Raw genomic sequence first — 26,118 nt, 5'->3', positions numbered from 1 at the left:
TAGAAACAAATATAATGAGAACACATCATAAATGTTATGAATTAGGTGAAAGAGCTCATAAAGTATTAGCATGGCAATTAAAAGCTGAACAAGTATCAAGAAGAATAATTGCAACAAAAAGAAACTGGTCAACTCACCTACAAGATCCAAGAAATAAATGATAATTTTAGGAATTTTTATAAAAAAATTATATCAATCAGAATCTCTGAAGGATGAAAAAAATGAGGAATATTTGTCACAAGTTAAATTACCTATGTTAAATATGGAAGAAACATTGGAGTTGTCTAATCATTTTTCTGAGACAGAAGTGTATAAGTTTCTGATGTCATTACCAAACAATAAAGCCCCGGGAGAAGATGGTTTCCACCCAGAGTTTTATAAAGAAATTAAAGAATTGTTAACTCCTGTATTAATAAGAGTATTGGCCTGGAAGTCAGCCTGAAGAAAACTGAGGTCCTCCATCAGCCAGCTCCCCACCATGATTACCAGCCCCCCCACATCTCCATCAGGCACACAAAACTCAAAACGGTCAACCAGTTTACCTATCTCGGCTGCACCATTTCATCAGATGCAAGGATCGACAATGAGATAGACAACAGACTCGCCAAGGCAAATAGCGCCTTTGGAAGACTACACAAAAGAGTCTGGAAAAACAACCAACTGAAAAACCTCACAAAGATAAGCGTATACAGAGCCGTTGTCATACCCACACTCCTGTTCGGCTCCGAATCATGGGTCCTCTACAGGCACCACCTACGCCTCCTAGAACGCTTCCACCAGCGTTGTCTCCGCTCCATCCTCAACATCCATTGGAGCGCTTACATCCCTAACGTCGAAGTACTCGAGATGGCAGAGGTCGACAGCATCGAGTCCACGCTGCTGAAGATCCAGCTGCGCTGGATGGGTCACGTCTCCAGAATGGAGGACCATCGCCTTCCCAAGATCGTGTTATATGGCGAGCTCTCCACTGGCCACCGTGACAGAGGTGCACCAAAGAAAAGGTACAAGGACTGCCTAAAGAAATCTCTTGGTGCCTGCCACATTGACCACCGCCAGTGGGCTGATAACGCCTCAAACCGTGCATCTTGGCGCCTCACAGTTTGGCGGGCAGCAACCTCCTTTGAAGAAGACCGCAGAGCCCACCTCACTGACAAAAGGCAAAGGAGGAAAAACCCAACACCCAACCCCAACCAACTATTTTTCCCCTGCAGCCGCTGCAACCGTCTCTGCCTGTCCCGCATCGGACTTGTCAGCCACAAACGAGCCTGCAGCTGACGTGGACTTTTTACCCCCTCCATAAATCTTCGTCCGCGAAGCCAAGCCAAAGAAGAGAGCATTAATAATAGTTATTCCAAAAAAAGGAAAAGATCCTTTACAACCTTCTTATTGACTTGTATCGTTATTAAATACAGATTATAAAGTTGTATCTAAACTATTAGGTAATAGATTAACTAAATATTTACCAAAATTAAACTGGTTTATTAAAAATAGAAGATCTGTAGATAAAAGAGTTAAGTTTATTAAGTGTAGTCCAAAAAGAAAGTAAACCAGCAATAGAGGTTGCATTAGATGCAGAAAAACCATTTGATAGGTTAGGACTTTTTATTTAAAGTATTAAATACATTTGGAATTCCAAATGTATTTATAAATTGGATAAGAGCATTATAAAATAAACCAAAAGCCAAAGTGGTCACAAATAGACAAGGGTGCCTGTTTCACCATTTTTATTTGCTTTAGCTATAGAACCTTTGGCAGAAATAATTAGAAGAGACAATGAGATTAAAGGTTTTGAGATGGGTAATAAAAAAACATAAAATCAGTTTATTTGCAGATGATATCATAATTTATTTAGCAAATCAGAAATATCATTGTCTAAACTAAATGCACGATTAGCAGAATATGGTTTAGTATCAAGTAAATGTTGATAAGAGTGAGGTGATGCCTATGGTTGATATGGATTATATACAAAGCAAAATAAAAAGACAAAATTTAAGTGGCAAAAAGGAATCAAATAGTTTGGAATGAAAATAGAAAGAAATTTAAATAATTTATTTACACTGAATTATTTATCATTATTGAAAAAAAGATGATTTTTAAAAAATGGTACTAACTTTAATAAGATAGGTAAATTGTAATAAAATGAATATTTTTTCCGAGAATACAGTATTTGTTTCAATCATTACCCATTCCTATAATAGAGAACTTTTTCCAAGAACTAAATAAAAATATAAGGAAATTTATTTGGAGAGATAAAATGCCAAGAGCAGCCTTGGAAAAACTGACTTGGAAATTTCAGCAAGGAGGATTAAGATTACCAAATTTTAAAAATTATTATAAAGCAGCTCAATTAAGATTCTTGTCCTCCTGTTATCAGATTGGAGAAAAAACATCTTGGATTCAAATTGAAATGAATAAAATAGGAGAAATTAATTCAGAGCATTTTTTGTATAAATGGAACAGTGAGTTACTGAAAAAGACACGGAGGGATGTTGTACTGTCATCCTGGTACTCAAGAGAGCGATGATAACAGGTTCAATAACTACCACTCCATGGCACTGACCTCCACCATTATGAAATGCTTCAAGCATCTGGTGATGAAATGCATCAAAGCACACTTTCTAGAGATGCTGGATCCATTTCAATTTGCTTTTAGAAACAGATGATATACTTGTCTCTTCACTCTGTCCTGGCCCACCTGGAGAACGATGCCAGACTGCTCATTGACTACAGCTCGACTTTTAACACAATCATTCCCCAGAGACTGGTGGAGAAGCTGTTCTTGCTAGGACTCAACACCTCTCTTTGCCAAATGGAAGGGCCACAGTCTGTCCAGGTCAGTAGCAGAATATCGAGCACTGTCACGCTGAGCACTGGCGCACTTCAGGGCTGTGTGCTCAGCCTGATCCTGTTCAGGCTACTGACCCCCATTGCCAGATCCAATTCCAACAGTGTCATCAAGTCTGTAGATAACACAACAGTAGTTGGCCTCATCAGCAACAACGATGAGTCACACTGCAGCGAAAAGGTGGAAATGGTGTGAAAGTAACATCCTGAATCTCAATATGGACAAAATGAAGATGATGATTGTGGACTAGTAATGACCACCTTCCACAGTGAGAGAGTGCAGAGTAGCAAGTTCCTTTGAGTTTACTTAACTAGTGACCTATTGTGGACACTCAACAGTTCCTCACTTGTCAAGAAGTGCAAGGAGCTCTATCAAGAGTGTCCTGGCCAGCTGCATCACAAGTGTGGTACAGTTGCTGCAGAAAAATGGATCGGAGGGCAATCCATCATACCGTAAGAGTTACAGAGAGGATCATTGGAGTCACTCTACCCCACCCATCAATGTGATCTAACGGGATCGTTATCTGAAAAGGGTGCGCAAAATCCTTGAGGGTTCCTTCCACCCTGCACACAACAGCTTTCAGCTGCTCCCATCGGGGAAAAAGATACAGGAGTGTCAGATCCAGCACCATCAGGTTGAGGAACAACTTCTTCCCATGGACAGTGAAAATGCTGAACGACCAAAGGAACTGTTAACACTAATCATCCGAAACCGTCATATGTACAAACCAATATTTATTTATTTTTATAGATATCATACTTGTCCTGAATGCGTACTATTTGTCTGTATGCGTGTTATGTCTGGTTGTGTGTCTGCATGTTTTTGCACTGAGGACCAGAGAACACTGTTTCATTGGGTTGTACTTGTAAAATCAGATGACAATAAATTTGACATGACTTGTACCTCTTTCCTGATGCCAGCAGTTAGAACAGAGCATGCCCTGGGTGGTGTGCTCCCTGACAATAGCATTCCCTGAAGATTTTCTCGATGAGTTTTGTCTGTGATGTACTGGACTACCTTTTGCAGAATTTTCTGCTCTGAGGTATTAGTGCCCCTGTACCAGGCCATAACACAGCTGGTCAGCCCATTTTCCAGTGCACATCTGTGGAAGTTTGCCAAGATTTCCAATGTTACACCAAACCTCAATGAACTCCTAAGTAGAAGTGCTGACATGCCTTTTTCACGACAACAATAGTATGTTGGGCCCAAGAAAGGTTCTCAGAAATGGTGACACCCTGGAATTTAAATTTGTTTACCCTCTCCCCCTCTGACTCCCCCCCCCCCTCCGCCCACCACCCAAATGATCACTGGATCGTACACCTCTAGTTTTCCTTTCCAGAAGTACACAATCAACTCCTTGGTTTTGATGACATTGAGTGCAGGGTTGCTTTCAGTACACCATTCAGCCAAGTTTTCAATATCCATCCTGGATGCTGTGTTCATTGGATCTTCAGTTAGACTAAACCAAATAGCATCAAGGCCATGCCCCAAATTAATTCTTTTGCTTATTAATGTCAGTATTCAAAGAGGATAATGATCCCATTCATCATTTCTATTACTACTAGAAAGTTTGAACAATGTTATCTGAATTTTAATCCTTAGATTCATAAAACACTTTTAGGTGGTATTTTCATAAAAAGTAACCATTGATGAAATATAATTAACTGAAATTCACTCTGAAGTACACGGATACAAATGCATAGAAAAGAATAATACAATAATGTGAAAATAGCCTTTTGTTACTGCTCTCATTTCTGGACAACTGAAGGTCAGAGTGAGGAGCCAGGTTCGAGAGTGTGGATGAGAGAAAAGAGAGGACTGAAATGGGCTAGGAAAGTAAAAACTGGTAAAGCACAGATGGACACAGTGGAGTTGTACCAGGTGAGCATTACCTTAAATTGGAAAACGTAACCTACCCCAGGAAGAACATGATGCGTTGTTCTTCAAGTCTGCATTTGGTCTCATCCAGACAACAGATGAGGCAGTGAACATTCCCATTCCAAGACGGATTTCAGATTTATTGTCTGAATACATGCATGACATCATATACAACCCTGAGATTCTAGTTTTCTGCAAGCGAGGTAGAATTACCACTTATTGGTAGTGCAAAAATGTACACATTGTATGCATGTAAACAAATGAAAAAATGTAAACAGATAATGAATGTAAACAAATGGACGTGCAATACATAGAGAATAAAAATATCAATAAAGTGCACAAGTAGAGTCCTTAAATGAGTCCCTGATTGAGTTTGTTGTCGAGGAGTCTGATGGTGGAGGGGTAGCAGCTGTTCCTGAATCCTGTGGTATGAGTGTTGTGGAATCTATACCTCTTTCCTGATGGTAGCAACGAGAACAGAGCATGTACTGGGTGATGTGGATCCTTGATGATTGCGGCTGCTCTCCGATGAGTGTTCCCTCTAGATGTTCTCGAAAATGGGGAGAGTTTTTCCCGTGATGTCCTGGGCTGTTTCCACTACCTTTGGGAGGGCTTTACGCTCAGGAATATTGGTGTCTCCATACCAGACTGTGATGCAGTGTCAGCTCACTTTCCATCACACATCTGTAGAAATTTTCCAGGGTTTGTGGTGTCATACTAAACTCTGCAAACTCCTGAGGAAGTAGAGGCACTGATGTGCTTTCTTCTCGATGCCATTAGTGTGTTGGATCCAGGAAACATCCTCTGAGATGGTGACTCCCAAGAACTTAAATTTACTTACCCTCTCCATCTCTGATATCCCAATGATTAATGGATTGTATGCCCCTGGCTTTCCCTTTCTGAATTCAACATTCAGCTCCTTAGTTTTGGTGAAATTGAATGCAAGGTTGTTCAGCCAAGTTTTCAATCTCCTTCCTATTTGCTAACTCATCACCTTTCTTTATACAACCCACTAAATTTGTACATGGTGTTTCTGTCGTACCGAGCCACAGAGTTGTAAGTGTTCTTGGCCTCATCATTGCCAGGGTGAGGCCAAACATAAACGTAAAGAACAGCACATCATATTCCACCTGTGTAGCCTACAAACCAACAGTATGAACAATTAATTTTTCAATGTCAGGTAGCCTAAACCTGATCCAGTTCCATGGTTTAGTTTCTTTGTCCATTCCAGTACTTTCCTAGCCCACCCCATCCCACCCCTCTCCTCCTTTACCAATCTCTCCACCTCTCCCATCCACATTTGTCTCGTATCTTGCTTGTTCCTTCTTTTTATGCTGTAATCTTTATTCTTCACCACACAATGTACCACCAACATCACAATACAAAGAGAATAGGCGACGCTACAAAATTCAAAATTGATTAAAGCTTTTGAAGTTATCGTCTGCAAAAGTCAAATTACTCTTCAATTCATAGTGCAAATAAAAAATTTTCATATCACAAATTTTTCTTCAACTTTGCTAAAAATTCAATACTTTCAGCAACTGAAATAAAATGGTTCAAGAACAAATTGGTCACAGGTATCCTGGCAGAACATTTAAAATGAACAAGATTCCAAAAGGATATAGCATCAGCCTCTAATACTGTACATCTATTGGAGAGGTGTGCAAAACTCAATTCTAAAACAATGCTCTATTTGCTAATAGGGAATGATTGCCAAACTTTCAGAATAAATGACTCACTTGTTCACACTTGGTACAACGTACACTCAACCCCCTTGCAATAAAATGCCTGATAACATCACAATGTACTTCTCTTAAATTGTGGCTATACCATTGGGTCCCCTGTGTAACTTTTTTTCAACATTTTTTGGTTATCTTGCAGTGTATCGAACTAAATCACTGTCCTGGGTAAATTTGTACCTCTCACTATGTTCGTTTTAGATTGGTCACAGTGTTTGAGCTAGCGAAAGAAAATAGACACACTCGCCGAGACCACTTCAGTTTATATAAATCTTTATTACAAATTCTAAAGCTGATATCAAACTACAATATGCAAGCCCTTCCCAATTATACTTATCAACGCCTGGACTGGTCCCAACTGTCAAAGCGAGGCAACGACCGCACACTTGTAGTAGGTTGTTGGGGCGCCGGTAGCAGCTTCTCCACCTTCCCTGACTGGGACATTGGTTGGACTCTAGAAGTTCTTCTTCTTGCTGAGAGATGTTGCCACCTCTCGGAGAGTCTCAAACTTCAGCAGCGGGACCATGGCTTATATTACCCAAAAACTGATTCCTCAAGCACCTATTCCCAGCACAAAAAGAAAGATAAGCGAGCAAGCGAGGATGCCTAGGCTTCTATTGAATAACACAACTTTCAGCTTATCACTTTGAATACAATGGTTTATTTTGCTTCAAGGTTAGGTCTCTGCCTGAAAGACTGTGACCGAAACAAGCAGGAAGATTAAATGTTCTTGGTACACAGATGTCTTTTTGTCAGATAACTGCATCTCTTGGCCCCATGGTGGAATTTAGCTTATGTCTGCTGAGTCTCAAGCAGATTACTGATTCTCAGCCTTGCAGGAGCAAAAACATGGTTTAAATCCTCCAATACAATCACCTAACAAATATTAAATGCCTCCCACCACCAAGGTGGAGGGTTGGGGGGGAAGGGAGAGTGCTACTAGAGATGGACCAAATGAATTTGAGGTCAGGGTGGAAGTTGGCAGCAAAGTGGATGAAGTCAACAAGCTCATCATGGGTACATGAGACAGCACCAAAGTAGTCATCAATGTAGCGGAGGAAGAGTTGAGGGGCCTTTCCTATGTAGGTTTGTAGCATGGATTGCTCCATGTAGCTAACAAAAAGGCAGATATAGCTGGGGCCCATGCGGGTACCCATGGCTACCCTTTTAATCTGGAAAATGTGGGATGAGGCAAAGGAGAAATTATACAATCCTCAAATCATTTGAGGTATTCTATCAGTATAATTTGGTAGATTAACAGCCATGTTATGGAGCCATAAACTCTTCTCCAAAGACAAAACAAATCCGACACTTTATTTTTGAAGTGACTACTCTCTCGCAAGCAATAATGATAAATGTTATGATATTGTGATAGTACATATCTATCACCAATGTACATAGTGTATATAATTACTGTATCTAGACTGTGCTTACAGCGATTGGCTGAGAGCTAAGCCACACCTATTACCTGGGCCTTAAAGGGTTGTGTCCCTAGCCAGGTCGGATCATTCCGGACTGGTCGGCCACCTGTGAAGAGCTCCGGTCTTTTGCTAATAAAAGCCTTGGTTTGGATCAACAAGTCTTTGGTTCTTTCGACGAGCTCTACAGATATATTGATACATTTCACTCGGTTCAGAATGTGTGCACCCATAATTTTAAAATGTTATCCTGGTCAATTTATTTTAAAATCATATATAGACTATAATTGAAAATGTTCACCGATACAAGAGGAGCCTTCCTTGTAAATTATTTTTGATGTTTAAAGTCATGGAGTATTTTCAAACCCGATTACAATTTATTCTGAAAATAGTTTTACTTGACGAGTGCCATAACTGTCAGCACATATTATCATGTTTCAATAAAATCAGTTGACAAGCCAGCTTCAGCTCCAATTGTCACTCTCTCATTTCCCTCACAAGCCTATGAATGCAACTCCCATTCTAGATACTTCAGCACTCCTCAAAGTTGATGATTTACTGCAGTACTGTTAGAAGTGTCACTTGTTTGATATTTCAAAATGAGGAGTCAAGTGCTCTAACATAAATTCCATGACACCATTTGGCAGGTGTATGGTATTACAGATCAGCCATAGTCTCATCAAACAACTGAATTTAAAGTGGCCAACAAGTGAATACCAAATCCTAGAGTTAATGAAGTTTTAACACAAAGCAGTATTGCAATGGAATATCTATCACAGTGCAGTCCCACCCTCAGCCACCAATCTATATAAATCTTGTAGTCATGCTTTCACTAATGTCCAATTAATAATAAAGGAAATTATGGATATCAAGATTGTTCAATTGATTTTCTTTCTCAAACATAAAGCAACATAGCAAAATAAATACACTGTAAAGCACTAAAAACAAGTGAAGCTCCACATGATAGATATTATACAAATTCAGGCCCTTCAACTTCTTGCATCAAACTTAACAACCATGGAGATGTGGACTTCAGGGAGAAGTCAGGAGAACATGAACCAGGGCTCAGTAGTAGAGGGGGTCAAGAACTTTAAATTGTTGGTGTCAACATCTCCATCGATCAGCCCTGGAGCCTTCATGTCAATGCAATCACGAAGAACATTCGCCAGCGGCTATACTTTGTGATATGTTTGAGGCAGTTTGGTATGTCACCGAAGTCTCGAAAACCTACAGCTTTACTCTAGAGATCACTCTGGCTGGTTGCATCACTAACTGGTATGCAAGTCCCAATGCTCTGGACAAAAAAATATTCCAGAGGGTCGTTAATTCAACCCGTGACATCACAGGCACCAGTCTTTACTTAATCAAGGACATCTACAAGAGGCAGTGTCTTAAGAAAGCAACCTCTCTGCTCAAGGACCCCCACCACCCAGGCCATGCCTTCTTCACTCTGTTACCTTGGGGGAAAAGGTACAGGAGCCAAAAGATGAGCACTCAATGGCACAAGGACGGCTTCTTCCCCTCTGCCATCAGATTCCCGAATAATCAATAAGCCAAAGATACTGCATTACTTTGACTTTTTGCACACTGTTTTTATTTATTTATTTTTCTAAGGTGGTTTATAGGAATATTTGCACCATGATGTTACCACAAAACAATGAATTTTGTGACTTGTGACAATAAATGCTGATTCCGAAACACCCATGCACAATGCGTGTCATGATTTGTTTTATGCCATAGCTACAGACTGCATGATCTTAAGAGTTCCCAGATTGTTGGTCGATTCCACATGTGCACAAGTTTCAGGTATTTTTAATCATTAAATCAACTAGACAGGCGAAGAGGCTCTGAGCATAATGATGAAATATTAAGATGCTGTAGATAAGAAATGAATTTCAACAGTTTGCATGTTAATTTCAGATTAAATACTGTGTGAATGAAGCATCATTAACTGCACCATCTCCAAACAAAGACAAGCATGAGAGAAAGGGTTAGAAAATACTGGAACCCCTCTAAACACAAAAAAAAATGGGGGGGGGGCCTTGGGAAGTGGGAGGAAAATCTTACGCTTTTCTAAGTACCTTTCAAGGCTTCAACACATTACATGCAATTGTGCACTTTATTTCAAACTGTTGAATTGTTTACTTGTAGAAAACATTCATACTGTTTATGAATAATCAGATCATGCATTCCACTGATTTTAAATGGAGGATAAATATTGGCAGGACACTTAGGATCATTAGAATAAATCCCCTTTTGGAATGGGACTGGGGAACCTCAGATCGATCGATCGATCCCTCCCTCCCTCCCAGTGTTACGCCTCACCAGCAGCAATTGAGAGACAAATAAACAATGTTTTACACAGAATTTATTAACAATAATAGAATTACTTCAATAAACTTAACATCCAAACTCTTCATTAACAACAGATATTTATAAGGTGTATGTGGAAATAAACACAGACCATTACTGTCCAAGCTCAAAATGCTCCAAAACAACACCTCAAGTCAGTCACATCAAGTCCATCAGTCAAAATGGAACAGCTCGCAGAATCTGGTCTTTAGGCTTAGGATTCTTAGTTTGTTTGCACACTGGTCTTCGAGTTGGATGTAGAGACAGATGGCTGTGATCACTGTAGACTTACGATCAATTTTAGACTTCCTGAGTTTCAAATGTGGCAACAACCACCTTTGATTTCTTCACATGGGAATTTTCACCCAGTGACCTCCTAATCACTGCACGAGGTTCATTCCTCCAAAGCTGCATGAGGTTCATTCCTCCAAAGCCCACTGTCAAACAAGTCTTCCCCTCTAAACACCCAGTCTTGGGTCATCAAATGACTCCTGTCACACCAAGTCCTCCTTTTAGAAGGGGACTGGGGAAAGTCAGGACGGTCACACACACACACATTCTGGGTATCAGAGTGACACAAATCGCTGTCCAGAAAATAGTGCTGGCACCCATAGACAAAGTAGCTCAGTCCTCTTTCTCCCACTGAAACTAATGGGTGAGCACACTGACAGTCTGACTGACTGCTCTCCAACCAGCTGACTACCCGTTCAAAACTCAGCACTCTGTGCTCTTCAACAGCCCCAGTGCATGCCTTCAGCTCCACTGGAGAGAGGTTGACAGCAGCGGGTGAGCTCTCCACGTGTCCACTGGCTTCCAGCACGTGTTTCTTGCACTTTTGACATCTGTCAGCTTTCCCAGGGCTGCTTCAGCGCTTCACACGCAGCTGTCAGTTTTTCCCAGTGCTGCTTCAGAGCTTCACAGCAGCGCATGATCCTTTATTTCCCCTGTAGGTTCAGTTCTGTCCTTGGTCCTAAAATTGTCCAGGGTCCATAGCAGATGTCAAACCTTTAACCCTGCTTGAGAAACAGCCCTCTAGTAGTTCAGCACACTATCAGCCTGACCTTGAATGTCAGCTTGGATTATGGTCACAAGTCTCCATACATGAGAATCCTAATGGTGATAAATTGCAGTATGGTGTTGTGCAGAGAGATCCAGGAACACTCATAGATGAATCACAAAAAATTAGTTTGCAGGTGCAGCAGGTAATCAAGATGAAATGGGAGTTGCCCTTCATTGCTAGAACAATTGAATTTAAGAGCAGGAAGATTTTGCTGCAACTGTTCAAGGTCCTGGTGAGGCAGCACCTGGGGTACTGTTTGCATTTCTGGTCTCCTTACTTGAGAAAGGATGCATGGTCTTGAAGTGCAGAGAGGATACACTCAGTTGATTCTGGAAATAAAAGTATTATCCTACAAGGAGAGATGGAGTATAATTATAGGCTACTCATTGAAGTTTAGAAGGATCCTGAGAGATTGTATAAAGAAATATAAAATGATGAAAGGAACAGATAAGATCAACACAGAGGCTGTTTCCATTGGCAGATGAGATTAGAACCAGAGGACGTAGCCTCAATATTCAGGGGAGTGGATTTAAGAGAGAGACAAGGAGGGACTGCTTCTCCCAGAGAGTAACAAATCTATAGAATTTTCTGCCCAAGGAAACAGTAGAGGCTGCCTCAATGAATGTATTTAAGACACAGATAGAAGGATTTCTGAAGAATAGAGGAACTAAGTGATATGGTTAAAAGGCAGGTAAGTGGAACTGAATCTGCAGCCAAATCAGCCATGATCTTATTGAATAGCAGAGCACACACCAAGGTGACCAACTCCTGCTCCTAAATCATAGGCTCTTATGTTATAATACTGGAGAATGGCTGCAATGGTAGTCCATTACATCACAAAATAGTACTAATACCAAACAATTTAGCGCATTTTCTTCTCAAGTTTGCAGACATAGGATGCAAACCAAAATGACAATTTTTCTTAATGGAAAACTGACTATCAATAGCCATAACAACTGTCAGGATTATTTTGTCATGTATCATGGTAATAAATGCATAAGTATTATTCCAATAACATGCTATCAACCGCAAGCAGCTAAAGAATGCCAAGGAAGACACGAAGGATTTAGTGGAATGACAATTAATGCAGTTTTACTTCCCTTTGTCTGATGGATTACTAGTTGCCTCACTTTTAATTAAAAGCTATTTCAGCATTTCTTGTATTACGAGGGGTGTGTCAGATTTATGACACTTCATGTCTTGGAGCAGCCAATTCAGATGAAATACAGCACCTATAGGGTCCGACGCTCTCCACGTCTCTGAATATAGTGCCATTGGGAATAATTCTGACTTTGGGCAATAGCATACAATATTAATTCAGTTTTTCATCATCTCCCTGAGCTTTCATTTTCATTCCTGGCTGAGAAATAAACACTAAAACAATGAAAAGTAATTTCATCAATTTTTTTCCTTCAAGAAAACTCTGTGACAAATATCTAACATTTTTTTCTTTCTGGCATAATCATTTCATTACTGGCCAAAGCTGATTCACATTCTTTCCACAAATATAGCTCCCTAATTTTGGATTGCTTTTAATGACAGTTCATTTCAAAATGCACTGTGCTTTCCCTGGTTTCTCTCTTCAAGTCTACTGCTGGACAAAATAAGAGGAACTTAAAATGTAAAAGCCTGAAAATTATGTAAAGGTTTTATGTCAAGAAGAAACCTCAGTCAACAGAGCAACTTCAGTATAGGATTGGACCCACTGCAATTTGCCTAGTGGTATAATCACTACACAGAAGATGCAAGGATTGTAAAATCTTAGTAGAGCTTACAAATCTATTTCAGCACCATTTGTATACCGTATAGAAAAATCCCTACAATCCAGAATTCAAACAAACGGCAGCTTCAAGCAGCTAGGGAAAAAAAATTGTCAACATAAAAAAACATAATTAAGAATAAAATAATAGATTAAAAAAATTATGTATTTAAGATTGTAAAATTAAATGTTTTCTGAAGTAACACATAAAACTTTGGTGAAGATGGGAGCAAATATTCAGCCAGCAGAATGCCTTGGTCGTGCTTTGCACGTAGCAGCTGTTTAAATAAAGTTGTGTTTGAATAAAATGATATTGCCTAGGATGAAGAGCTGGTTGATGCCATGCACTTTTGGGCTGACTCTCCGAAAGCATCTCCTTATGCCTGCTTAGTAAGAGCCGCACCAGTCAGAGGCTTTATCTGCAAACTTGGTGGGGGGTGTGGGGATAGAGGTTAATTATATATGTTATTGTTCATCGTTTGGGTGGCTCTATGGAGGGAGAGGAACCTGCAGATGCAGTCAAAGAATGTGATTGAAAATAAAGTTAAATGCTTTAAGGTTTATACAACATGTAAGAGAAGATTGTTCAGTGTAAATACAGTATTGTGGCGGCTTGTCGCCAATGCAATTAAGCCAGCGCTCTGGGCGGCAAGCACAACCAAAGACCAGCAGACCACGCAGAGGCACTGGCCCCAACAAGCGAACCAGTGGGTGAACAGCAAGGGCAGCTTAAAGGCCAGCAACCCCAAAATGGAGCTGGCCTTACTGTGCAGACAATAGACAGGGACAGCAAGGAAGAGCATTGTTATGCAGAAAAGTACCCGTGCATGGGAAACCCACTTTTGTTATGCATGTTGTGATGTCAGCCAAGGGAGGGGGGGGGGCATGACGGGAACAGTGCAAGTATAAAAGTCAGGCCTGAGCCTTAATGAAACTCAGAGGTTAAACTGACTACATTGTGTGTGTGTGTGTGTCTTCTTTCGAGTAGCGCGCAGCTATAGTATTTTCTTTTAAACTGTTTATTCTTAATGCAGGTGAATTAGTTAGGCATTGTAAGAGCAAGTCACAAGCAACCAGAAAATACAAATATACGGCATCTACCATCCCCATTGGTGCTGGATACCAAGGGTTTTACTGTATAAAAAACTATGAAAAATGGAACATTTTGATGAAGTCACACAGCACAGAAACAGGCCCTTCAGACCTGTTCGAGCACCCATTTACATTAATCCTGATTTATCCTCCCCATTTTCCTATTCCCATACACACTAGAGGCAATTTACATTAACCAATTAACCCACCAACCAACATGTCTTAGGATGTGGGAGGAAACTGAAGCATCTGAAGGAAACACACACAGTCACAGGGAAAGCATGCAAACTCCACTGAGATATAACTCGGGTTACAGGAGATGTGAAACAGCAGCTCTACTAGTTTCACCAATCTTACAGTATAACTCTTTACCTTGGTTGTATCAGCGAACATTATGAGAAAAGGATATCAAAATGTGAATTCCTGAATCAACTTGCACAATGGCAAGTGAAGATCGTCAGCTGTGATACATTTTTACAGGTAGATTGGGATGCATTTTGAAGAAATGTTGGCAAGTGCCTGCATAAGACTCAGCAAGTTCAGGATTACCATCCTAGTGGACGTGAATATATAATTCTTCGATGCCCTGACAATTATTCACTGGAGATCCTTGCATCACTATCTTCAACTCTGTGACAGAGCAAGTCATTGCAACAATGAGAAGACATCTCCAACAACTTGCAGTTGACGAGAACTGGCACGCAGTGCTGTTCCCTTCCATGGAATATCAATGGCTGCAATATATTAAATACATGTACCTCGAGGAAATAAATTTGCCTGGAAATGATCACCCACAAACACACTGGTGAAATAATTGCTCTTGGTTAAACTGGAGGACTTCATAATACATTAACATATTCTGAATCAGAGAAACAGGCTTACTCACTTAAAAACCATAAAAACAGAAATCCTGGAGCAGTTTGTCAATGGTCCATTAATTGGTAGCTCTGTGAAGGAGCTAGCACAGACACATCTATGTTAATCAATGAAAAACTCTATTCTTTTGTCCACTTTTTTTAAAGATTAACACAAACCAAACTCTCAATTTCACATCTTAAAATCTGACATTTGGTTTGCTTATTGTAGAAATGTCTAAAGCAGCTTGTGTGGTCGTGTGAAAAACAAAACAAGACTGCAACTCATTCTGGAAGGGTTTCATTTTTAAGAATTCACCAGAATCCTTTTGCTTTTAAATTAAATTTGCCCCAGTTGGAATCTTAAAAATTGGCAGTACATACTATTAACTAGTTGTAACCAAGTTCTAGAAAGAACAGTGCAGCGCATTTGTTGGATGCTACTTTGAACAGGATCTGCAATTTTTGAAAAAACTCAGACAAATCAAGGTAATTTACACAGCTCATCAAAAATGAACGGGAGCAGGATTTTGTAGTTGCAGTGATAGGATTTCAGCTTTTGCTATGTTAACCCTGCAAGAGCAACAACTTCCAGATTGTACTTTAAACTGAAAATTTGAAAATTGATGTTGGCGATTTGGCAACCCATTCCATGTACTGGGCTGCTTTGCAACCTTTTTCAGTGCAGTCAAGAGAAATCAGTGACTCAATCAAAGCTCGTACAAACTAAGCTCTAAAAAAAACCCTGAACAGTTTGTATCTTGTTTTAAGAAATGCCAGTGAGCTTGAAGCACATAGTATGTTCAAATTACCATTCAGTAAACCAATAACCCAAAGTTTTATGTACTTATAATTTCAACATTTCAAAACAAAACGGATTTAAAAATTCTTGGTATTTCAGCTTCCATCTTCATTTGAAGATTGGAGCCTGTAGATACAGGTGCCAAGCCTGAGCAATCTCAGTTTGTTTTATTAGCTATGGGGAAATGTCCTTGTTCTCAGCATATTCCAACATACTGACATTGGTCTTTCTCTGCTACATTGACAATTGCACCAAATGTGTAATGCCTGTCCTGTCATCTCCCCTGTCACTTCCATCCCAGGAATCTAAAGAGCCATTTCAGGTGAAGCAAAGGGTCCCTGGCCTCAGCAAAGTAAAGGTCAGTACACCAGACCACAACAGAATTTACTGTCATGGACACGTGTTTTGCAGAATTACAGGAGAAAAATTGCAATAAATTAATTTTTTTTAGAAATAAATTAGTGTAAAAGAGGAGAAAAAGTGAGGTAGTCTGTAGACCTTTCAAAAATCTGATGGCAGAGGGGAAGAAGCTGCTTTTGTACAGTTGGGTGTTCGTAATCCTTGTTAGAAAATGCACATTTGATCAAAATCAGGATTGGCTTTGAACTCAAGATATAAAGAAAATTACTGCCTAAGCCTACTGCTATCAAATGGCACTGACCTTGTTAGTATCATTTGGAATGAAACTTTGAATTGGGAAGGAGAGCAAGGGTAGTAGAATAGCGGTCAACTGCAACAGCTATATTTAAATAAGTACAACCACCCTGAATGTAACGTGCTTTCTTTAGAATTCTTTCTGAATCTATCAAAGGAATCATGTTAATATCTGGCATGAATCCCAAAGTTTTAACATCTCTCCTGTTTGTTGGACTTCCTCCATTACAAGACCATAAGATATAGGAGCACCAGGTCATTCGGCCTATCAAATCTGCTCTGCCATTCCATGATGACCTGATCCATTCTCCCACTCAGCTCCACTCCCCAGCCTTCTCCCCAATACCTTTAACAACCTGACAATTCAGATTCCCATCTCTGACTTAAATACACCCAATAACTGCCTCCACAGCCATCCATGGCAGCAAATTCCAGAGTTCACCACTTTCTGGCTAAAGAAATTCCTCCGCATCTATTTTAAATGGGGCCCCCCTCAATCCTGAAGTTGTGGCCACTTGTCCTTAACCCCCCCCTAACCTGGAAAACAACTTTGCCCCACCTACTCTGTCCAGGCTTTTCAACATTCAAAGTTCTTCCATGAGGACCCCTTCATTCTTCAGAACTTCAAGGAGTACAGTCCAAGACCTGCAAAATGTTTAACATATAAGGAATATGATGGACAATAAAAGCACAATGCTGGAGAAACTCAGCAAAGATAAAGATACATAACCTACATTTCGAGCAGAGGCCCTTCATCTAAATGTAGGCAGGCACTGAATAAAATGATGGAGGGGAGGGGGAAGAAGGAGCACTGGCCCACAGGCAAGAAGTGATAGGTGTATAAAGAAGGGAGGACACAGTAAACGGGAAGGAGGGGGAGGAGGAGGAATGACTCTGTAATTGGAAAGGGAAAAGGTAGAGAGCTGGAGGAAAGGAGACAGAGGGATAGTGAAGAAAGGGAGAATAGGGAGTGGTCTAGCTGAAACCAGAGATGTCGATGTTGATGCAATCTGGTTGGAGAGTGCCAAGACAGAATATTGTGTGTTGCTTCTCCAAAACCCCCCCTACTGTTTACTATTATGTCATCCCTCCCTTATCTACCAATGACCTCTTGCCTGTAGGCCTGTGCTTCTCCCACTGCTCCTCCCCCACCCATCCCCAACATTTTATTCAAGCACCTGCCTACATTTTTCTCAAATCTTGATGAAGGACTCAAGCCTGATAAGAAGGTTATGTATCTCTATATTTGCTATATAAAGTATGCTATTTGACCTGCTGAGTTTCTCCAGCATTGTGTTTTTACTTCAATCACTGTCTCTACAGACTTTAATGTTTTATTCCTCATATACTCATGTCTTCATTACAGGAATAATTCTTGTGAATCTTCTCTGAACCCTCTCCAATGCCAGCACATCCTTTCTTTAATAAGGAGCTCAAAACTACCCTGTACTCCAAGTGAGGCCTCACCAGTGCCTTGTAAAGCCACAATGTCACATTCCTGCTCTTGTATCTTACTCCTCTAGATTAGAATACCAATATTGCATTCAACTTCAACACTGATTCAATCAAGAGGTTAACCTTTAGTGTATCCTGCTCGAGGACTCCCAAATCTCTTTGCACCCACGAATATTGAATTTTCTCCCCATCCAATTAATAGTCTCTCCTTTTATTTCTCTATCAAAGTACATGACCACACACTTTCCAACATTATATTTCATTTGCCACTTATTTGCCTATTCTCCTAATCTATCCAAGTCTCTCTCTCTCTCTCTCTCTCTCTCTTCCCCCCCCCCCCCCCCCACCCTGTTTCCTCGTGCATTGGTGTTTTCCGGGGTTCTGCCCAAGTTCTTTTCAAACTGAGATCTTGTAGCCAAGAAAATGCTTAAAATAACTTTGATAGTTTCAGAAAGATTGCGAGAAGGTTTTGGAAACCAAATTGTCTAGACCAATGCATATCTGGGATAATAATGAAAACGCATCAATACCAAATCTCCAGACCCAGTGGTCAACAAATGAAAAAAAAACCAATATTCTACAATTCCTACTGTTGCTATCACGCTAGAAGTTATCCTTCTCTATTTTCATCTGAAGAGTAAAAAGAACTACTCACCAAAACTTAAAACTCCTTAAAATCCAGTGTTTTAACTGAATACTGTCCTGATATCCATGACTTTGACTCAACATTGTCTTCAAAGGTGTACTTACTGTGAGACACTCTGACACATTTATGGCATATTAAATGCACTCTGAAAGATCAGCATCAATTTGATTGATAGGCATGCATTTGTCTGATGCAGTTTTGAATGGCCCAATTATAGTTGTAATTTTATGGGTACAGTTGAGGCGGTTAAACATAAAATAAATATCATGTTTTTAAAAAAAACCAAAAATGTTAGATCCAATATTAGATTAGGAATTACTTTCTCATCCTTTTTTTTTTAAGTTGGGTGACTCAGTTACGGCAACTGATGCATCACAGATCCAGCAACCCAGGGTCAATCATGCTCTCTGCTTATAATTTGCATTGTCTCCCTAAAACTGGGTGGGTGCTCCAGTTTCCTCCCACACCTGAAAGGCATACAGGTTGGTGATCTTAATGGTGCAGGCGAGTGCTAGAATTGATGAGAAAAGGCAGTATCAAAACTTTAGTGGTGAACTGGGATTGTTTTGTGCAGCAAGCACAGACTCAATGGACCAAATGGATCCTTCTATGTCACGAGGAAACATGAAAAATAAACTTCTAATCGCTACATCAAGAGGAGATTAGAAATCCATTAATTCCTTCCCTTTCAGACTCCATTCTCCTCCGGTCTTTGACCTATCTTTAGAAATAGGATATACTTCATGTCAGTCTGATATACTGGAAATGTATGGGTTGATTAGCTGGACAGTTCATTAAATAAAAAGTTCCCACCTTAATTCAGTATATTGACAATAAATTTGAAACTCCAGTATGGCACTTTCTGGCTGTTTTTAATCAACTACTGGATTTTATTCCTGATAATAACCCACACACTTTTAAAAGGGCAAATAATGAGAGGGAGGAGGGGCTAAGCAGATCAGGCAGCATTCATGAAGAGCAAAAGCCAATCAACATTTTAGGATGCCATGCTTTATCGAAACCCCTCAATTCTTGTTTCCCAGACAAGAACCTCCACTCAAACTTTCTGACGATTATGCAAATGAGATTTTTTTATAAACAAAAATTACCTTTGGAACTCTCTTCATTATTGACTGTTCTCCATGGATGCTGCCTTACCATTAAGTCCTTCCAGTTTCTCATTCCTCATAGATTTCACCATCTTCAGTTCTTGTGTTTCTTTTCCACACTTTTGAAAGAGACCACAGCAACTCAGGTCACGGTGAGTTAAAAGGGAGTGAAACAGCATTGACCTGATGAGTCAATGCCAAACCATCAGGATTTCCGAATAGTCGGATCTCCAGAATTTTACTATAGCTCTACTTCCCCTACTTTTAGATCTTGTTCACAAGACTCCACTTTAAGTTTTTCAAAGATCATTCTGATATATTCCTTTGGCACACTGTTGACTTTTAGTCCCCCTTGCATATCCATGAAACACCTAGTCAGGCAATTTTTCATCACAAATTACTACACATTTGGAAATTAAGGCTTTACATTTTACAAAATAATGGGAACTACATATATTGAAGCCAAGTTAAACAGCAGTCATGACCTTTCATGTGTGCAAAGTAAATGGCATCACTCGAGTTTACATTTTATTTTCAGTTGCTGCACATTAAAACTTTCCTCTATCGTTCTCTTACTACTCCCAAGTCAAGTAACCCTTAACCTTCGACAAAATTTTTTTCTTTATTTGACTCAATTTAAATTCTTGTGCAGATTGAAAAGGCACATGGAGGAAAAGCAGCCAAGGACTACAAAAAAAAGCACCCTAAAGAACTGAAATACAAGAGGAATGACATACATTATAACGAACAATAAAATGACAATTTACCCCTCAAGTAGTTGTTCCCCAGACAAGAATCTCCATTCAAACTTTCTGACGGTTATGCAAATGAGATTTTTTTTGGAAACAAGAATTACATTGGGTTCTCTCCTCATTGCATCCAATTCCTGGGAACAAGATTTAGAATGCCACTGACATATGTCATAAACCACATACAAGGCCTGTACCATTGAAACTAATCTAAAATCATGAAGTATTTTAAGGAGAGGGGCTAATGGAGCTGAAACTGCATGGAACCAGTGGACTGAATGTCATCCTTTTTAATGATACAAATAGCAGAAAATTGTAAACTAGTTATGTTAAATACCGGCAAATGATCAATAATAGTTTTTTATTCATTTTATGATAAAGTTCTAAATCTTTGGCTTGGCTTCGCGGACGAAGATTTATGGAGGGGGTAAAAGTCCACGTCAGCTGCAGGCTCGTTTGTGGCTGACAAGTCCGATGCGGGACAGGCAGACACGGTTGCAGCGGCTGCAGGGGAAAATTGGTTGGTTGGGGTTGGGTGTTGGGTTTTTCCTCCTTTGCCTTTTGTCAGTGAGGTGGGCTCTGCGGTCTTCTTCAAAGGAGGTTGCTGCCCGCCAAACTGTGAGGCGCCAAGATGCACGGTTTGAGGCGATATCAGCCCACTGGCGGTGGTCAATGTGGCAGGCACCAAGAGATTTCTTTAGGCAGTCCTTGTACCTTTTCTTTGGTGCACCTCTGTCACGGTGGCCAGTGGAGAGCTCGCCATATAACACGAACTTGGGAAGGCGATGGTCCTCCATTCTGGAGACGTGACCCACCCAGCGCTGCTGGATCTTCAGCAGCGTGGACTCGATGCTGTCGACCTCTGCCATCTCGAGTACTTCGACGTTAGGGATGAAAGCGCTCCAATGGATGTTGAGGATGGAGCGGAGACAACGCTGGTGGAAGCATCCTAGGAGCCGTAGGTGATGCCGGTAGAGGACCCATGATTCGGAGCCGAACAGGAGTGTGGATATGACAATGGCTCTGTATACGCTTATCTTTGTGAGGTTTTTCAGTTGGTTGTTTTTCCAGACTCTTTTGTGTAGTCTTCCAAAGGCGCTATTTGCCTTGGCGAGTCTGTTGTCTATCTCATTGTCGATCCTTGCATCTGATGAAATGGTGCAGCCGAGATAGGTAAACTGGTTGACCGTTTTGAGTTTTGTGTGCCCGATGGAGATGTGGGGGGGCTGGTAGTCATGGTGGGGAGCTGGCTGATGGAGGACCTCAGTTTTCTTCAGGCTGACTTCCAGGCCAAACACTTTGGCAGTTTCCGCAAAGCAGGACGTCAAGCGCTGAAGAGCTGGCTCTGAATGGGCAACTAAAGCGGCATCGTCTGCAAAGAGTAGTTCACGGACAAGTTTCTCTTGTGTCTTGGTGTGAGCTTGCAGGCGCCTCAGATTGAAGAGACTGCCATCCGTGCGGTACCGGATGTAAACAGCGTCTTCATTGTTGGGGTCTTTCATGGCTTGGTTCAGCATCATGCTGAAGAAGATTGAAAAGAGGGTTGGTGCGAGAACACAGCCTTGCTTCACGCCATTGTTAATGGAGAAGGGTTCAGAGAGCTCATTGCTATATCTGACCCGACCTTGTTGGTTTTCGTGCAGTTGGATAATCATGTTGAGGAACTTTGGGGGACATCCGATGCGCTCTAGTATTTGCCAAAGCCCTTTCCTGCTCACGGTGTCGAAGGCTTTGGTGAGGACAACAAAGGTGATGTAGAGTCCTTTGTTTTGTTCTCTGCACTTTTCTTGGAGCTGTCTGAGGGCAAAGACCATGTCAGTAGTTCCTCTGTTTGCGCGAAAGCCACACTGTGATTCTGGGAGAATATTCTCGGCGACACTAGGTATTATTCTATTTAGTAGAATCCTAGCGAAGATTTTGCCTGCAATGGAGAGCAGCGTGATTCCCCTGTAGTTTGAGCAGTCTGATTTCTCGCCTTTGTTTTTGTACAGGGTGATGATGGTGGCATCACGAAGGTCCTGAGGCAGTTTTCCTTGGTCCCAACAAAGCTTGAAAAACCCATGCAGTTTGGCATGCAGAGTTTTGCCGCCAGCCTCGTGCTTAAAGAACGTACTTGAATTAACAGTCAGCAAGCAAATGAAATAAAAGAGCAAAAAAAAACACAATCATGGGATACAATTTACCATCGATTAAAATATTTTCAATACAATGAAATAATCAAACGTGCTGGAAAAACTCAGCAGGTCACACAGTATATATAGAGAGTAGAGGGTAATCAACATTTCACACTTTTCAATAAAGTTAATGTAGTGGGCCAAGCGACCGCGCAGGTGGACGGGTCAAATCGCGGCAACAGTTGGCTATCCCAAGATGCGCGGGCCCTCCTTCACTACTGAGACGAAGCCTGTGGTTGACGCCACGTGTGAGCTAAGGGAACCCCCCCCCCACTTCCGTGGCACACCGCTGGTCGAGGAGTGGCACAGTGAACCAATGAAGTCACTTCTGGAAGCCAGCACATACGTCACCGGAAGTGGGCGCTCCCCGTGGGGCAACGCAGCGAATTCAAATAATAAAGTCAGTTTTTAGTTCACCCTCGTACTGTGTGGATGTCTCTTCATTTCATAGCACTGCCACAACAGTCGCAACACTACCAATTGCATTATACAGCAGTTAAATTGGATAAGACATTTTAATCTATATATTACATATCTATTAAAAGTGATAAACAATAATGCATTTTTTGTTTCACTTACACAATGAATGGAGATTTAATAAACCAGCAATACTCAGCATATCTATCAGCATCTCAGAGAACAGACAGGTTAATGCTTTACATTGGCATCTTTTTACTGGAGCTGCATTACCCATTTTCGTTCTGCACATAGGGCCTATTGTTCATGGAAATTATTTAATTGTCTCATGTCCAATTTAATAGAAGAAACTGGGATCAAACTTGTACATTCCTATAATTACTTGATTATGTAAATAAATCTTGTCAATAGAATGTCCAACCCCACTAGTGACTCACCTTCAAAGTATTTACATATTCCTGATAACACATTGCTAAAACAATTTCAAAATCTTAAGAAACAAATTTCAACCTAGACCTCATAAATAGTGAAGCATCCAGAGATTAAGCATGAAAATTATAGCCTTGCATGTTTATATCACTTCTACGGGAGAAGTTGAGCAGTGGGCAAAAACAGACAGGTTAGTTAAACAGATGTCAACCCAAATTTCACTGCAAAATGCCAGCAGTCCTGCATGAACACAAGTTTCAAACTTAATGACAATAAGTGCATAACTTTCAATGAGTTCACTTGCCATGGTACAGTGATGGAACTGGATCTTGCTGTGATTTCCCCAAAGTTTACAATGGGGAAATTGAGTTCTTGGATCATGCATCAAGTCCTACCAAGCACAGGGTCCATGAGCCAATGAAGACGGTAGAGTTAGAAGTACAATACACTGCGATTATCTCAAATGGTCAGGATTGGGCCTATTTTGGAGAACTGGTCATTTTTTTTAAAAAAACAGCCCAGAAGCAACAGCAAATCACTTGTAACAGTATTTAAACAACAACAAGGGAAGGTTTTTTTAAGTGTTAATATAATGTTTAATTCTCACCAAAAAAAATGCTGGCCACTGCCAATCACTGACACTTCCCCACCGAGGACCACTGCAACTGTCACCAGGAGCCTTAGGTCCCCAGTCAGTTCAGCTCCGAAAATATTTCAGATAAATGAAAATTTCTGATTTGTTTTGGATATCCTCAATTACCCAATTTTTTTTTTTAAATTTTTGAATTTCGGTGAATCCAATTTCAGATAATCAGAGTTGTAAAACACGAAAGTCGGCAGATACCGTAAATGAAGTAAAACACAATTCTGGAGAAACTCTGCAGGTCATACAGATACACAACCAATTTTCAGGCTTGAGCCCTTCAAGGTACGAGTGAAATATAGACCCTCCCTTTGTTTACTGCTATGTCCTCACTCTCATATCCACCTATTACTTCCTGCTGTAGGACTGCGCTCCTCCCCCTTCTCCATTGGGTTCAGGCACCTGCCTACATTTTGTCCATACCTTGATGAAGGGCTCAAGCCCAAAACATTGGTTGTGTATCTTTATCTTTGCTACATGAAGTATGCTGTTTGACCTGCTGACTTTCTCCAGTATTGTGTTTTTACATCACACAATAAGTCCATTAATTCAGACCTGCACATGGCAACATTAGACATTTCTATCATGGAGCTACTTTGTTTATTTCCACATTTGTCTCTTAAATGTCATGGTTACTTGCTTCGGGTCTTGCAGTAATGCCCTCCCTTTTCCAATAACGTTTTGCATGAAAAAATAAATTCAATTTTCTTTCTATGTTGCTGGGTAACTTTTCACCAATAGAAAAATTTACAGCTCTTATGCCATACATTCAGGCAAATGTTTCCATGGTGCCAGAAAAGAGAATAGAAAAGTCACTCGGCCAATCCTAAATCACATACCTATACTTCTGGTGTTACACATAGACTGAAAACGATGACCAGGTTTTATTTCAATTTCCATAACTTAGAAACACAACTCTTCCCAAAATATTGTAAAGACAAAAGTATACCAATCACACAAGAAATAGAATTTGTATGCCCCCAGACCTGCTCAGCCATTCTGTGTGTAATTTTCCTGCTAAATCCTACCTTGACTAATTTTCAATCTGATCTCCAGAAGTCACAATGCTGACAATCAATCTCTACCTTCTTAATATTCACCAAGTGTGTTTTTATAGTCCGAGGAGCAAAATTTTAAAGATTCATAATTTACTGTTTGAAAAAATTCTCATTTCAGCCTCACCTTACTGCTATGAAATTAAGATACCAAGCTATAAGCTCCAGGCAAATGAACCAGATGAACAGAATTTACCATGAATCACTGATAAGATAATACATTCAACCTGACCATTCTTCTAATGTCCAATAAATATAGAATCCTATTTGTTGCCCCCTCATACAGCCACCATCACATCCAATGGATCAATCTATAGAGCTTGTATTGCACCTTTACCAAGGCAAATAAATCATCAGTTTAAATCACAAATAAATCACAGCTTAAAACTGTGCACAACATTCAAGCTGTGGATTCACTGGAACTTGCACAATTGCAGTAATAGAGTAAAATCCCTGTTATCTGAAATTCAAGCAACCAACAGCCTCAAGCAACTGGCAAAAAAAATCATAAAATATATAGGTAAAAAATATGGAAGTTTTAAATTGGCACGCCTCACCATTACTTTGCCAATCACACCACACGCAATCTTAAATAACTGGAAAATTCACTTATCTGGCATCAACCAATCCCCATAGGTTCCAGATACCAAGGGGGATCTTCTACAGCTTTACACAAGATATTCACAATAAAGATCAAAATCTCATTTTCCTTATCACTTGACATACCCACATGCTAACTTTGTGTGTTTCAGGTTCAAGAATATACTGCTTTCTCAGCACATTACAATAAAATTCCAATAATCCAGTGCAAGTGCACTAAGGACTTTGACAGCGATCGTGTTATATGGCGAGCTCTCCACTGGCCACCGTGACAGAGGTGCACCAAAGAAAAGGTACAAGGACTGCCTAAAGAAATCTCTTGGTGCCTGCCACATTGACCACCGCCAGTGGGCTGATAACGCCTCAAACCGTGCATCTTGGCGCCTCA

The 26,118-nt window shown here is 40.4% G+C and overlaps 1 protein-coding gene across 3 annotated transcripts in view; it reads right to left on the bottom strand.

The window, feature by feature from the left end:
• The window catches only part of LOC138755209 (zinc finger protein 236-like), a 160,014-nt gene that overhangs the window by 114,543 nt on the left and 19,353 nt on the right, over nucleotides 1–26,118 (bottom strand). The window contains exon 1 of one of the 3 annotated variants that reach the window (XM_069920763.1): nucleotides 19,664–19,760. The exons of 1 other annotated variant lie outside the window; for it this stretch is intronic. In XM_069920763.1, coding sequence (XP_069776864.1) covers nucleotides 19,664–19,736 — 73 coding nt within the window. In that variant the 5' untranslated portion in view covers nucleotides 19,737–19,760. Of the gene's footprint in view, nucleotides 1–19,663; nucleotides 19,761–26,118 lie in introns of those variants that run through there. One more of the 3 variants, XM_069920765.1, reaches the window with a different exon arrangement.

The sequence above is a fragment of the Narcine bancroftii genome, chromosome 2 (assembly GCF_036971445.1).
Source record: "Narcine bancroftii isolate sNarBan1 chromosome 2, sNarBan1.hap1, whole genome shotgun sequence".
Lineage (NCBI taxonomy): Eukaryota > Metazoa > Chordata > Chondrichthyes > Torpediniformes > Narcinidae > Narcine > Narcine bancroftii.
This window is presented reverse-complemented; position numbering and strand designations above follow the sequence as displayed.